Genomic DNA, 17,278 nt, shown 5'->3' on the forward strand with positions numbered 1-17,278 from the left:
CTTAGATTAGATCCCTGTTCATGGGTGATATGAGTGGAGCTTGATTTGGTCTTCTGTTGTTTTTACCCCATCCACCCAAATATGTGATTAGTTGTACATTCTGATATGCTCTTCTGCTGAGCATGACTGTAAAGAGTGCTTACATGAGTTACCATAGATTTCCCGTCAGCTCTCTCTCATCAACAAGGTGGTGTTTCTATTAACAGAGCTGCCAAATCACAAGGTAGTGTATGTTTCGTTTTGTTGTAGTTCAATTAATAGTAACAGCAGACCTACAGTATGTGTAGTACATTTGCTATAACTTCAAGAATGAAAATAATATAAAGTACTTTTGTATTTATCTTGCAAAAGAGATCATGTGCTCAAAAGTCAAACCACCAACTGGTAGTAGCAAGTCAAATGGTAAAAATCATGCAGAATGAAAAACCCTTAGGCAGAATATCACTATATTAAAAATTAATTTATTAAAGTGTCCTTGAATGAAGTTTAATGTGGTATCTCTCTCTCTCTCTCTCTCTCTCTATATATATATATATATATATATATATATATATATATATATATATATATATATATATATATTTATATTGATTTGATGCTTTAGAAATAGCTAACAAACGAAACTTAAAGCCATAAATCTATAAAAATTTCTGTCAAATTGACTTTTTTTTAGCAAGAAAGTTCATGATAGTGTAAAATTTAAGGAGCAAAAAGGTTACATACTGTATGGAAATATAATTTCTTAAATAATATTTAAAAAAATTATACTATAAAAATAAATTAATCTAATGAAATTATACTTAATTATACTACTAGAATAAATTTTCTTCAAGTATTATCAATCTCTTTTCATTACCATGGTAATAGAAATTAAATGGAACTTATCCTGTGGTTGTTCCAACTGTGAACAAACTTAGTTATCTGATATGAAGCCCAACTTCCAATTGATGTCGGCATGCTTATTGTAAGGACTTTTGGCAGTGACCTTGTCACTGGTTCACCAGTTGTCCTTCCCTGGACCACATTTTGTGCGTGGCAAAAATACCACACAGATACTTGTCCGGTGCCCATTTTTCCTGCTTTTAAAACATCAACTTTGAGAACTGACTGTTCACCTCCTGCCTTAAATATCCCACCCCTTTGACAGGTGCCATTGTAACAAGATCATCAAGGTTATTTATGTCACTTTACAGTTGTTTTCATTTCATGGCTGATCTCTGTATTTTTATTTTGTCCATTTCTGTTTTAAAAAAGGAATTATGATATTACGTAGCAGATATATGAGTCATAAGGAGAGGTCTTTTTATCTTGGTTTTATGGCTGGATGAATTTTGGAGAATACTGATAAAACCCAGGGAATATATAGTGGATGAAAAGAAAACACATTCGCTTTTGTTGGGTGAAAAAAAAAAGAAGAGAGTTCTCTGGTCAGCCAAGGGGGACATAAAGGAAGTAAGGCATGAACGTTCCTCTACACAGAAAGAATGGGCCTGTAGGCCATAAGGGTCAAAACATGAAAGGCATGTGGAAAAAATAGATGAATTTTTTCCCCTTCCCTCAAAAAACACACTCTCACACTATTTCCTCTTTTGCTGCAGTAAAGATTTACTGGTGCCATGAGCCACCCAGCAAAACCCTTTCCTTAAATTGTAGAGTCATGTCTGCTTTGTTTTAGAAAAGTCATTTTCCACTTCCTGTGCATGAAATCAGCAGTGGCATCTCACTGAGGTTAAGTCCAGCAAGTCTAAGGAGCCATTTTGTGCCTCTGATGGCTGAGAAAGCCCATAGGTGTTAAAATGTTAATTGGGGTTTTTATTGAAGGGCTTCAGAGAGCTGCATTTAAATTGGAGCAAAAACATTTTAGTAACTTGCAGTAAAAATTGCATTCAACTATTTTCCCCTCACCATGAACTAACTCAGTTCTACTGTACAGTTATAAGAGCTTAAATGTTTAACATAACAATATCAAGTGCAAAGTGATTTAAAAAAAACGGATCTCTGTCAAAAAAAGAGGAAGAAGATTGACATTATTATGAGCTGTATGTGATGGACACTGAGTGACGCAGAGGATTAAAAACTTGAATCGTGACTATGAGAAGGAAAAAGACTCTCATCCAAAACAAAAAAAAAATAGTCTGTTTTACAGGGAATGAGAGAAGTCTTTTTTATGTTGTGTTGTTTCAGTGTTGTGGTGCTTGGGACCACAAATGAGCCGTAAATTTGAGTAAAAATTGACTTAGTCTTGTCTTGGCCTACAAACAATCAAAATGCTCTTTTTTTGGCACTGTAACATCATTTCCATTCACAAGTACTTTGTTATGTGCCCATCACAATATAATGATGTATGAGCCAGAACGAATTATAGCATTTAATACATTTTATTAACCTCCTGTTTGTGTAAATCAATGGAAATGAGTTTTGATTTGCAAACCATCACATGTTTTTTCTTTGGCATTTCTAATTGTATTTCTACAAGACAAAAAAATTCTATACAGGCAGGTATCCTGTCAGTGATCCTTACCAGCCTCTACAGGAGAATCACTGAGTCTGTTTTGACCTGCAGCATTACATTCCAGTAGGAAGACACTCCAGAGGGTGTTGAAGAGTACCCAGCAAGTCAAAGACACCAGCCTCCCTAATATTAACAATATCTACAGGGAGCAAAGTACAAGCAAGGCCCAAAGCATTTGGGCAGACTAATCCATCAAACAAACTGTTCAACTTGCACCCTTCACAGAAAAGCCGGTGCCACATTAGAGACAAATCCTCAGGGCCCATGAATAGCTTCTAACCAGAAGCTATAAGATTTATAACTAGAAATCCTTTCTGTCAGTTTAACCTTTCATAAATCCTGACTGTGGGTCATGTAGGTCAGGTCCATAAGTATTTGGATAGTGACAAAAATTATTTTTTTTCTTTTTACCCTACCATGATGGATTTTAAATTAAGCAGTTAAGATTTAATTAAAGTGAAGATTTTCCGCTTTAATTCAATTAATTTAACAAAAATATTTCATTAACAGTTTTTGCAATCACAACTTTTCTTTATAATTTTTTTTTACAGTCCCTCAACATTCACAGACTCAAAAGTTATGTACTCAAAAGTTATTAATTAAACAATTGGATGCCCAGTTGTGGCCAGGTGTCTTATTCTTTTAAGTTTTAAATTATTATAAAAACAAGAAATTTGGTAGCTGTTGGTGGGAACCCTCTAAATTTGGTGCTGATCCAATTGAGAGGGGCCATCGATAGGTTGAACAACAAAACAGAACTATCAATAGCAAAATCTTTAGGACTGGCCAAATAAAGGTTTTAGTACATTCTTCAAAAGAATGAATTTGCAACACCAAAAGGTTGTTGATCGCAGAATTCTTTCCTTGGTGGAAGAAACCTCCACAACTTCTAGAAAAGTAAATAACAATTCAGAGGATGTACTATAGGTGCATCATTGACAAAGTCCAGATGCAAACCACAGATAACATTCAAGAACAGAAAGGCCAGATTGGACTTTGCGTTTAAAAAAATCTTTAAAAAGACCAACAAGTTCTAGAACAAAAGTATGTTTTTTAAGCAGAAATATTGGAAGGGAAGAGTATGGAGAAGAAAAGGGGCTGCTTATGATCCAGAGCATACCAAATCATCTGTCAGACATGGTGGAGGCAGTGTTATGGCATGGGAATTGATGTCTGCTATAGGGAACTGGGTCACTGGTGTTTATAGATGATGGGACTGCTAATAGACCTAGCAGGATGAATTCAAAAGGGTATAGGCCCTAACACTCAACTTAGATTAAGGCAAATGTTGCACAAATAATAGAACAGTGCTTCACAGTATAGATAGATAATAACCCAAAATGTACTTTGAAAGCAACCCAAGGCAACAAAATAAGTCTTGTGACTTCACTCCAATTGAGCATGCTTTTCACTTTTTGAAGACAAACCTGAAATCAGAAACACACACACACACACACACACACACACACACACACACACACACACACACACACACACATGCTGCAAGTGAAGGAGGCTGCAGAACTGTAGTTTAAGGGAGGCAACTCAAATCAAAGTATTAAAAATTTATTTTGAGTATGTGAAAATGAAGAAACTATGCAAAAAATGGCTGTAATCCCTAAATGGTTAATTCAATATTTTTGTTAAACCACTTGAATTAATGTTGTACAGAATGTACAAAAGCAAAAATATCAAAATGTTTGAGGGTCTCGGTCTTGACATGGAATTATTCATGAATGGTGTTGGTCATATCTTGCTCTTGCCCCATCATACTTTGTCTTGATATAAGTGACACACAAGTTAGACATAAATCAAATTCTTGCTAATGAACAATAATATTATTACAGCCCTGCCTGGGTGAGGAATGAACAGGTCTGGGCACATTGTTATAATTGTTATAGGGAAATAGTCAGTGACAGGGCACTGAAGATCTAGAAAACAAATTAGATGCAGGAATAACTTAATACGGACATAGTAATGATGACATTGACATCTCTTGTGTGGCTCCTTTTAGGGACTTCATTGTAGCGCATATGGAAAAATTTTGATGTGGTTCTGACTGAGTTATTCTAGTGATAGGGGCATCACTGTGTTGTTTTTACATCATTTCTTACAAAAACCTCTTTAGGCTTGGGCTATGACCATATGTTGTAGAAGACCACATAAAGTGTGTATTGCTTTCTTCTGGTGCGTGCTTTTCCATTTTGAACTGGTACTTGTTGCATTCTTCAAAATTGATCAAATTAATACAATTAACACACAGATAAAAACTTTGTGGTCCTTATAATTGTATTATGTAGAAAAATTACCATAAAAAAGTGTTAATTAGCTTTTACTATAAATACAATAATGGATTAAGGTGAAACAACTCAAGGGCTGGGGGGTAGCTCAGTGGTTACGGTATTTGACTACGGTTCGGAAGATCCCAGGTTCAAATCCCACAACCACCAAGTTGCCACTGTTGGGCCCTTAAGCAAGGCCCTTAACCTCAACTGCTCAGATGTATAATGAGATAAAAATGTAAGTTGCTCTGGATAAGAGCGTCTGCCAAATGCATAAATGTAAACAACACATAACTGATTTGACCCTACTGCCAAATTTGCCAAAAAACCTCAGACCAGCCACAAAACAATCAAAGAGACTCATCTACAATATGTACTTCAAAATTATTCTTCTGTGATAATTCTCACACACATTTTTAAAGATATGAGGAACAGCAAGTAATCCACCATGAAACTATACTTCACAGATGTATGACGACTGAAACAGATCTTTATTTCTGTTTTGTAACCTTCATTAGTGCCAGTAAGTAGGACAGATATAAAGAAGTAAAAATCTGCCTTCCACTTATCATAAAAGTTTTACAGGATTTTGTATCATGTGCCCGTGAAGCTGGTGATCAGACCACTTTATTTAAAGATATGCTCAGTGAGTTTGGTGATGTGTATGAGATCCAGACAAGTAGCGATGTCTCTTTCTTCTTGTTGGAAATCGTTTTCAATGTACACACACACACACACAAATCTTGTGTGGCAACTGTCAGATAAAGGTGAAAAGGATTAATCAAGCTAATTTTACCAGAAGCACCTTTAATAGGATTCAAATCAATGTGAGCTAGCTAGCCAGCTAGCTGAAAGTCTATGAAATGAGAGCAGCTTCTTTGGGATCTATGTGTGCTAAGGGAGCAAAAATAAACAAAGTAATTGGCCATATTGCGTCCAAAATGTCACTTACCCAAGATTAATTTCTTGTTTATAGAACTATTGTATAAAAGCACGATTGCACTTGCAATTATACTGAATATCTGCATGGCTGTGATTATCTCTGGCATTCTCCCTGCAGGCTCTTGCCCACGGCCAAATCAAAGACGTGCCCATATTTACTATAACCTTATTCTTGCTTGTTAGATTTTGCTTAAATTTGTATTAACCATGATTTGTGGTAAGTGATAGCTACTGGTTTTTGCATATGCATGTGTGTGTGTGTGTGTGTGTGTTGTGTGAAGAGTTGGAGTGAGTTCTGCTTTAACATCTGCTCCATCCTCCTGTTGTGAGGAGAAGTCCAGCCATCTTGTGATGATTTGGCTATGCACTCCACTGCTGTGACTCTGCTGTCAGCTCGGCAGTCCAAACACATGGTGCACTGCAGGCACAGGTGAGCAAGTCCCGCTCCTGAAATGGGCTTCAATCAGGTGTGTGTAGTGTGTGTGTGCATGCACCATAAGGGTAGAACTGTATGAAAAAAATCTTGAGATCACATTTTTGCTGTACATTACACTATCAGTGTACACTTAAAAACATTAAAGGATGCTGTTTGTACAAATATACAACAAATCCAAGTCTGAATTAACTTCAGACAAAACATGCTTAAATGTGAACTGATCAGCTATTACTGTACATTAACACCACATAACAATAACACTTATTGTTAAATATTTATTATATACCAGTAAACTCAACGCTCACCCATACCCTCCTGGACTCCATAGAAAAGCCAATGCAGCACAAATTACTAAAAAGGTAATGTTGGCCATGATAGAAAGGCACCATAACACCCAGTGCACCACAGCCCGCAATGCACAGGGACCAACAGGCAAAGATCCCCAACATTCGAACTCCTCAGATCCCAATATAATCAAGCACCCATGTAATGCACCTTACAAACAAGTCTAATTCATAAAGGCCTAACGAGCAACCAGCTGCTCCCATAGGATCTATTCCCAACATCCTGGTACCACATCATACCCCCAAGAGTCTTGTGGAGTCATGAGGGCCAAAGTCATCCTGAGGGCACAAGGGGTATGTTATGGCAGACTGGCTGATGATCAGTGTATTGTTTGTAATCTACACAAAATCACAACAGTTATATCTTTTATCATGTGCTATAATAGAATTACTTCATATATATTAACCACCTGTGTGTCCTCTAAAAACATTCCTTTTCTCACTAAATCATCTTACTGCATTTTAGGAATAATTAATTTGATGATGGTGCACTTTGGTTTCACAGGCATGAGACAGTAGAATTGACAAATAACATGCATTAATTTGAGTTTTGGGAAGCCGTCTATGAGTTAACCGAGAGGTTGGGTTGGCATGGATAAAGAAAAAGACATAAGAGCTATAAAACTATATAAAAAAGTGCTGCTTTTAAAATTGCTTACCAGTATTAAACAGCACTGTAAATTACACAAAAGTACCACTGATACTGTATGAAATGCTTACTTGTCTTTTTTGTCCTCCATCTATCCTTATATTTCCAATTTCACTACTCCATCTCCCAGTTTGATAAATCATTTTAATCATTATTTAGACACGCGAGAAGAAAGGGGTTTTACCAGTTATTACTTTTTCTGAACTCCAAGTTTGCTTACTTACATTAGTTTATTGGCACTTTACACACTGGATGTAAATCTGCTGTAATGTATGCAGTAGAGAGATTGAATGAGTTCCAGCCCAGTGCTGTTTTCACTCACTCCCCAGGAGAGCTCTGATTTCAGGTCAGCTGCATTAACACCCACTGTAATGAAGTCTCTGGGGAGAGTTATGAATTAAATGTGCAGCAGCACTGAACAGCAGTCTGGGGATCCTAATTAATTTGGTCCTGACTAAAACAAAGGCATGGGCAATATGTCTAATCTGTTATGTTTATAATGAAATCCATAGGAAGCTCTGTTACAAACGTTGAATTGATATGGATTGATTGCATTGGTTTAAAAAAGAAAGAAAGAATTGTGCAGGTAAGGACTTTCGACAGGAATAAAAATATACTGTACATATGCCTGCCAAGAGGTGCCTGCAATTCCAGTGTTATTATACTGCAGTTGTGTTTTTTAAACTTTCTTTTTATATTTTTCTGCTTAGTGACAAATTGTATTTATTCATTAATAATGTATTAATACTTTGAGTACAGCACACAGTGTGGTGGCCAAGTCATGTGCGAAAATGCTTAGTCATGCTCCAAGAACCACTCCTTCAAAATTTGAGCCCTGGAATATGGCCGTTCCATTAGGGAATTAAAACTCCATTTTTGTGATAACCTGGTCATTCATTACATTCAGGTCGTCAGCTGACTTCATTTTATTGCCAGGTAATGTTAGCCTAAACCTGAGTAACTGAAGCAACCCAGGATCATAACACTGCCTTCAGAGTCTTGTAAAGTGGCCACTATGCATGATGGGTGCATCGCTTCATGCACCTCCCTTCTTACACTGACACGCCCATCGCTTTGGACCATGGTCAATCTGAACTCATCAGACCACATGACCTTTTCCCATTGCGATCTTAATCATAGCAAAATTAAGCTGCTTTTTTGCCACATAGCCGTTCAGTCTCAATCATGTGAATTGTCAGGGACTTTTTGTATTTATCAGTCTGTATACCATAGCAACAGTGTCCAAGGTGGAAGTTAAACAGAGATAATAGTTAATGTTTTCTTTTTGCCTCAGAAGCAAATAAATGCCTAAAAAGCAGTTACATGCTATTAAATGCTTTCAGGTAGATATAAAAGATTCTGGTTAACATTGTAATTTTCCATGTACACATCTGTAATTGGGTAAGTACAGTATTAGCCTGTTTTTACGAGAATCTAAAACTGGAAGACTGTTCAAGCATGAACTCTGTGCCTGGTTACAGCATAGTTTTCATCCTGGAAAACTTGCTTAAATAATCCCACTGAAGTGCCAACGTTTACATGCATACTTACTGTAGATACGTTCTTGCTTCCTTCCTTCCTTCCTTACCTTATTTAATTCTCAGGTAGTAACTGAGCTACTTACTAACATATTTCTTCTTTAGAAATATCTTCATTTTTAGAATATGCTCATTATTGTTGCATTCTTATTCCAAGAGTTGTAAAGAATTTTTATGCAGTGTCTTCACAGAAGAATATCTAAACACACCCATATTGTCTAACATCATAAGAACAGGCCGAACTTGCTCAATATAATGCTTTAGAAACATTAAATAGACATACAGTAGTGGCTCAATGTGAACTGATCAAAAAAGTGAATTTATGGTACAGTTTAAGTGAAAATTTATTTTTGCTCTTAAATAAATGATCCAATTTGTTCTAGTTTAGGAGGCAGCATTTTTAACTACCCTTATTTGGTAAATGTGTCAGTGCCAGTATTAATATTTTTTTCAGTTTTTCCAATTGTTCATGTTCAAAAATGTGCCTTTAACTGTATCTGTGTTTTTAAAAATAGTTTAAAATATGCATGTTTAAGGAGAATTAAAAAAAAGTTAATTCTTGTTATCACTTATGCTATAGCAGCTTTTTTGTGTGGTCCACCAATACTGTGCTTTCCAGTGGTCCTCTTTATATCATACTGTAAATTCATAACGCAAGCGTGACACTGCTGCAATATTTTTTCACCGCGGTATAATTGCAGCATCTTGCTGGTCTAGAGTTACACCTTGAGAGCTATCACACTAAGCTTTGCCATCATCATTCCTGTCTATAGTATTATCATTAGCAAGAGTTCAGTGTTAAACCTGAATGCTGTGACGTACGCCTCATGCATCTGTAATGAGCGCTATTTACATGACTTGGACATTATTAGACTAAGAGCGAGTTTTACTGCATGCCTGCACTGCTGCTATGCAGTTTGTCTTCCCTTCTTGTCTGCAAGTCTGTGTTTTTCATGTTTCACTTTACCATGCTGTTCAAGAAAATTTCACACAAATGTGTTCAAATGCTTATAGATTGTACATTTCATGACGGAGATCTCAAGTCAGTCTGTTCTATAGTATTCTTTGATGAGGTGTTTGAACTTTTGTTCTGTACACACGGCTGTGGTATGCTGTTCCAGCAACATGCCTTTGACACTGACAGAGCTTAAAAACATTCTGAGCCGTCAGGGGAGTTTGACAGGTGTGTTCGGAGATACTCTTTCTCGTGCTACTGTTCTTTCCTAGCAGTCGCTCAGTGCCACATGGCCAAGTGATATGAGATCAGTGGTTGTGCACAGAGACAGCTGAGACAGCATGACCTGGACTAATAGTCTGGCCTCGGCCCGGGCCTTCTTGAACGGACGAGGGGAGGGAGACGGCAATGTCAGGACGCTAGTATCCAACCTGCTTTACGAGGACCAGAAACCGAAAGATCATCCCAACAGACACTATGCAGGAAATGGTGTCAAGACAACAAAATATAGCATCTGGTCCTTCATCCCTATGAACTTGCTGGAACAATTCCATCGGGTCGCCAATATTTATTTCCTCGGCTTGGCTGTGCTCAACTTTATTCCAGCAGTGAATGCTTTCCAGCCACAAGTGGCCATCATTCCCATTTGTGTCATTCTGGGCTTGACTGCCATCAAGGATGCTTGGGAGGATTTCAGACGCTACAAGAGTGATCGTCAGCTCAACAGCATGCCCTGCCTCATCTATAGCAGGTACAAAGCATGTCTTTTCTACTTTAAATCTCTCATGGATAAATAATTTTATAATAGAGAGGTTAATTAGCATTGTTTTTCAGTCTGCTTGCTACAGTAGCTGGATAGATTTTTATTCAATGTTGATTCTCTGAAAAACATAGACAGGCTTTTAATAACTTAAATGTGTGCCATCTTTCTCTGTCTCTGTCTCTTTTTTCAGTTTTCCCTCCATCTATCGGTGTGTGTCTGTATTCGTGAATATGTGTGTGAGTGTGTGTGTGAGCATCACTTCATCTGTGTGTTTTAAAACCCTATGGGAATTTTTGACCTAGAAATACATTGTGTGTGGGAGATTTTTTTTCCCCCTCTCTTGATGAGGACAATGTGTTTGCATCCGATGCGTGTTCATGGTGTCACGTTTACAGTGAAATCCTGACCAGTGGTGCATCAGAGTGAAGACAGTGGATGCTCTTTAGATCTATTTTTGTTATCTATTTTTTTTTTTTATCTTGAATATCCCGTGAAAATTAGGGAGTAGTTTACCATACTGCAAAAAAAGAGATAAAAGACAGAGTAGATGAAAAGGAGGAAAGAGGGAATGATGGACAAGGTGTAAACATAAAAAATAGTGGTGGATGTCCGTTACAGGTATGTTCCAGGATTTTTTTTCTTATTTAAAAAAAAATTGCTTTTAACACATTGCTATATCCATTTCGCTGTTTCTGAGTCATTTCTGTGGCTCTACTCCATTTGGAGGCTCTCAGAGTGTTTCCATATGGTGTCTCCGAGGTGGACCACACAAACACGGTCACACAAACTGGCCTAAGCCAGTGTGGAGCCTCATACTGACGTCCTGTTCTAACATGGCAGGCATGTCCCAGGGGGGTTTAAAAAGGTGTTATTTAGTGGGAGAAATGCTGTTTTTAGTGTTCTCTGGATCCTGGAACATTTCCTTTAGTTTCCAGCTGTGATTAGACTCTCACCAGCAGTGTCCTGGGCATTATGTTACTAATCACTGTGTTTTGTGAGTCAGTTCCATTTCTGGACTGTTAGGAACAATATTTCTCAGTAGGGTGATGGCTATTGAGTCCACAGTCTTCTATTGCTTTAAGCATGGTCTCATAATTAAAATAGAATGGTACAATAAAATAGAATACAATAAATATACAATAGAACCAACATTACATGCCACATCTGGGTTTTGTGGCTTATATAGTCATAGATAGTCATAGATAGACATTCCCCTTAATAAAAATGTTTTAGCCTGAGCTGCGAGCCACGGATGCACTGCTGTCTTCACTTGTTCATCAGAAGTGAATCTCCATCCTCGTAGGAGACCAAACAGGTGAAAGTCTGATGGAACGAGATCAGGACTATAGGAAGGATGCTTTAACACCTCAAAATTGTTGTCGTGCACAGTTTTTGTCATGCACAACACCCTTAGATATCAGTCCCCTGCGTTTAATCCAAAGTTTAGGCGTTAGTTCTTCAATAAGCATGGCACTGTAATGAGCAGTGCTGATTGTTAAATCAATTGTCCAGCTGATGGTTGACTTTTTTCGGTCGGCAGTTGAGGATGTTTTCTTGTCATACTCTGCAGTTTTAGTGATAAGTTCAAGTCAAAGTCAACTTTATTGTCAATTCTGCTACATGTACAGTGCATACATATAGAGAATCGAAATTGTGTTTCTCTCTTCCTTGTTACAAATAACACAAACAAACAAAAAACCCCAGTAAACTATCACATTCCTTATAGCATCAGTCCAATTTGTTTGCAGATACAGTATCCAGACACTTTATCCGTACTCTGCATCTACCCTAATAAATAATGACATCAGATTAGAAATGATGGCATCATGTACTGTACACCCTCAGGCTCTCATATATGAGGCCATTGAAAAGTTTCAGGATTTTATATATATACTGTATCAGTGAAACATAGTACATAGTTGAGTTTTATTAGGTGTGTCCCCCAAAATCTCAGACATTTTGGGAATGAGGTGTATTTATATTGCAATCACGAAACATCTTATTTGCTATGATGTTGCTTATGATGTTGGAGGGCAAACTGGTTGCACCAGATATAAGTACAGTACTGTAAGTGTTTCTCAGCAACTTTTACATTCAACTTTTTCAGTCCATTCATTCATTTCATTTACACACACACACACACATATATATATTTATTTGTTTAAATTGTTATTTTCTTATTGATCTGTACTCAGTACTCCACACATGTACATTTATTAAAAAGAAAAAAACTTAAATATTTTCTGACACTTTGCAACATCAATTAAAATTTAGCTTAGGTGTCTCCCATTTTTCTTGATTGTTGCTGAGATGTTTCTACACCATAATTTTTTTTAATTAAATTGATTGGACATAATTTGGAAAGGCATACACTCTGTAGAAGGCCTCACAGATGACAATTTAAACTGTATCAGAGCATGAGGTCAAAGGAACTGCCTGAAGAGCTCAGGGACAGGATTATTGCAATGCACAAATCTAGGGGACAGGAAAAAATATTTTCTGCTGCCCCTAAGGTTTCCAAGAACACAGTGGCCTCTATATTTTCAAATGGAGGAATCTGGCACAAACTTGGACTCTTCCAAGAACTGATCATCTGCTCAAACTGACCAATCTGAGGAGAAGGGCCCTAGTAAGAAGGGTGACCAGGATCCCAATCACTCTGACTGAGAGATGGAATAAAGTTCCAAAAGGGTATGGGGGTACTCATTTATCACTGTAGCCTTACACCGATCAGGGATTTATAGCTGAGTGGCTATACGGAAGCCTCTCCGTAGTGCGAAACACAAAACACAAAAAAAGGACTCTGTGAGAAATGTGAGAAACAAAACCTCTGGTCTGATAAAAATATTGAACAATTTGGCCTTAATTCTAAACGTCACGTTTGGAGGGAAACCAGGCACTGTTAATCACCTGCCCAATATCATGCTAACCGTGAAGCATGGTGGTGCCAGCATTATGCCTTGGGATGTTTTCAGCAGCAGAGACTGGAAAAATGGTACGGGTTGAGGGAAAGCTGACTGAAGCAAAGAACAAAGATATCCTCAAAAACCTTTTGCACATCGCTTAAGACCTCAGACTGAGCCAAAGGATCACTTTGGAACATGACAACAATCCTAAGCACACAGCCAACACAGGAGTGACTTAAGGACAGAGTGGCCCTGGAAATTGCTGTCCACCGATGGGCCCATCCAACCTGACTGAGATTAAAAGAATTTATAAAGAATAATAGCAAAAAATACCCCAATCCAGGTGTGCAAATTTTTTTCGCGTCATACCCAAAAAGCACTCGAGGCTGTAATTGCTTCTAAAAGTACTTCAACAAGGAGAGTGAAGGGGATGAATACTTAACATTTGATATTCCATTTTTTCTTTTTTTTAATAAATATACAGACCTTCCTTTTTCATTACATATGATGTACATACTATTACATATGATCTTTCTCACTTTATTTTAATTATGTGTGGTAAAACTTCTAAATGTAGAAAAAGTTCAATGTGCCTGAATACTTAAAAAGAAAAGCACACATATGCTTGTATATTTACATTTTCCCTGCTTAAAGGCTTTTTTTCATATTAGTTTAATAAGTAATCTTAAGGCATTGATACAAAAAGTAAAGAAAAAAAATGACTTCGTCTTTTACTGAAAGCTTGCTTTAATCCCTTGTATTAATATATTTATTTTAACGGTTGTTCTGAGAAAATAAATACAATTACATTCCAACCTCCAAAATTAGTAAACAAATAATTCAGATTATTTATAATGTTGTACAGATACAGTATTATTTTTAATAAAATTAACACCTATACCATATATGACAAATTGTTGTTTCTATTTTTTTTTTAAACATCTACCTAAATACCTAAAGCGACATAATGTATGTTATTAAAGATTAATTTGCTTACATAAATGATATGAGAGATTAGTCTAAGTCTTGCGGTTGTTGTGTTGTAGGTACAAAATCCATAGAGTGTCTTAAAAGTAGATGAACCATAATAATTATATAGCATGAGATTATAAGGTTTGTGTCTTCATGCTTCATCTTCAACGTAACTAACTGCACTCTATTAGCTACTGTCATATCATGGTTTATTTTTGCATACAAAACCACTTAATCATGAACTCATGCAGTAACATTAAGCAGCAGCAGGCGTAGTATTAACTCCATGTTGCTGCTGGTGTAAACTCTTGGTTGCATCTTTGTATTTTCTATATTTGGGATTGGCATTTTGCCACTGTTTGTAATATTCATCATGTTGTTCACCATCTGGCTTATGTGAAAGCTTGCCTTCTATCTGCATTTGTGATGGAGAAGTGTATAATTTACACAAAGATCCAACTCTAAATTTACGTTTCAAATTGCAGCAGAATATCAAACTGGACAGGTTTACATATACACTAAGGCATATACTGTATATACAAGGCATTTTGTTTTTCAAAGTTGGTTCCTGTCCTCATTAATACACTATTTTGCATTACACAAAGCTTTTATACACATGCCTTGCAATGTGAAGAAAATTTAAAGAGGAGCATTTATGCAAAATTATTTTTTTGTCATTTTTAGCAACCTAACTGACTGTTTATTAAATTTTACACATTCTTCAGTGTGTGTTTAAACAAAAAACATGATAAATATTTATTTATTATTATTATTATTATTATTATTATTATTATTATTATTATTATTATTTGTCCTTTTGTCCACTTTGTATTGATGATGGGGTAAACCCCTAATGCGACCTCATATGAGGAGATATGCTCTTCTGGCTTGTTCCTCAGCTCTGCTATTCCCTGGAGGGTGTGGCTCAGGAGCGGCTCATTTACATAGACACTCTAATGGCACGTTCAGACGTGGAATAAAAGGAGTTAAAACAAGGGATTACAGGCTGAAACATTGAACACTTTTAGGGGGATCTCTGAGACCTATATTCACTTTTTAGAGAAATTGTAAAATATGTGCCCTTTAAAACACCATTTTCCCCATTGTTTTTTGTGGACAGCTGAAATGTTTTTTTTTTTTTTTTTTTTTGACAACTCTAATATGGTAACAATAGTACAAAATCCTGAATCCCATTTCTGTTTTGTGCATGACATGAATGAAGTTTTTTTTATTTTTTTTTTTTATTTTGTGTGGTTATTCTGTAGTCTGCAATTTCTTGTAACATAAAATTTAATTTTAGATTTCTGATAAGCCTTGGGTCTTGCTCACTTTGACATCAAGTGTAACCTTAAGGAAGACTTTTCTTATCTTCACTTTGAAGAAAGAAAAAAATACCCTTGGGCCACTTTGCTGTTTTTACACATTTTGCCTTCTCTACCGTTTAATACTCACACTCGCTCTCCAATATTATTATTAGACAGGCATGTACATGAGACTATTTTAAAATTCCTTTAGTGTTTTTCTGAATTTTTGTGTAAATAAGGTTATCTGTGAAACATTGTTTGCATGGATTATTATTATTATTATTATTATTATTATTATTATTATTATTATTATTATTATTATTTTAAGCAGTGGAGCCTAAATTTTAAAAGAAATATCTGTGTATATGTTAATGGGGCTTGAGAAATCCACCAAAAATCTGTCGAAATCCCTTATATCTTCTGGTACTTTAGGTAAGTTAGATAAGTGCGGTCTCTATTTGAGGACCATAATTAATAACAGTAATTATATTTTGACCCCTTCTGTTCTCCAGGCCTATCTGATCTGGTGCCCGATTTCTAGTTAGAGTTCTCACCACATGAAGATGACTCATTTTTGCTGAGGATGGCCCCATATGGTCCATACAAGGGTGCCAGCAGGATTATATTTCATAGTACGCACAAGTAAACATTTATTAAATATCTCTATTGTCCAGGTGCAACATACTCACTTATGACTAACCAGTGAGTGACTGAGCAAGCAAGATTGAAGATTCAAGAATTTTATTTGTCAAATACATGGATGTACAAGTCCAACAGTAGTGAAATGCAATGGAACAAACTCCAGACTGTGGAATATTCTTTTTTGTATATACATGCATACATACATAAAAAAGGTATGAAATAAAATAAATAAATAAAATAGATTAAGGAGACAATTAAATAATATATATATATATATATATATATATACAATATAAATATCAATATAAAATTATAAAGAAGTTTTTGTAGAAGATGTGAAACCAGTGCAGTGAAATTAGATAAAGTAACTGTGTCTGCGTTAAAGTGACTAAACTTTAACATTAACTTTAAACTAGAGCGATTGATTTAGGTTTTTTGCATGTTCTTAATACACCACCTTAAAACTCTAATTATCCTACCACATACATTTCAAAGGCAAGGCTACTGTTGCAGAATCAAGTCTCGGCAGAATCAGGTACCTTTTTTATCTTCAAAAGCTTGACAAATGTTTTTTGCTCATTTCTAGGCTACTTGAATTGACTGCCAATTTCCAGTGACATAAAACAGAAAAAAAAAATCATATGCGCAAGGGATCAAGAATTACAGCTGCTGGTGCTCATGTGCTTTAGATACATGTTACTGTTGAGAAATGTTCCACTTAGAAAAACCCAGAAGATGGGCTTTGAACTGCACTCAATACAAACAGTTTCACTTGGATGGGTTATGACTGCAGTCACTGTAACAGTTGTAGGTCTGAAATTGCTATGAACAGTTTAATCCTAAGTCTCCATCAGTGAACTGTTAGTAGCCTCAACAAAATGGACTTCAAAATGTATTTTATGTTGAACAGTTGCACATTTGACCTCATAGAACACAGTTACAAAATATGTTAACTCATGCTCAGTATCACCCAAAAGAGAATAGGCTCTATTTTGAGTCTGGGTTCTTTTAAAGAATGTTCTTCATGCTCTTT

General features: G+C 36.2%; 1 protein-coding gene across 1 annotated transcript in view; it reads left to right on the forward strand.

Moving 5' to 3' along the window:
- The first annotated feature begins 9,931 nt into the window (after positions 1-9,931).
- The window catches only part of atp10b (ATPase phospholipid transporting 10B), a 43,875-nt gene continuing 36,528 nt past the window's right edge, over positions 9,932-17,278 (forward strand). The window contains exon 1 of the mRNA XM_053484932.1: positions 9,932-10,409. Coding sequence (XP_053340907.1) covers positions 10,000-10,409 — 410 coding nt within the window. The 5' untranslated portion in view covers positions 9,932-9,999. The remainder of the gene's footprint in view (positions 10,410-17,278) is intronic.

Source organism: Clarias gariepinus, chromosome 2, assembly GCF_024256425.1.
Source record: "Clarias gariepinus isolate MV-2021 ecotype Netherlands chromosome 2, CGAR_prim_01v2, whole genome shotgun sequence".
Lineage (NCBI taxonomy): Eukaryota > Metazoa > Chordata > Actinopteri > Siluriformes > Clariidae > Clarias > Clarias gariepinus.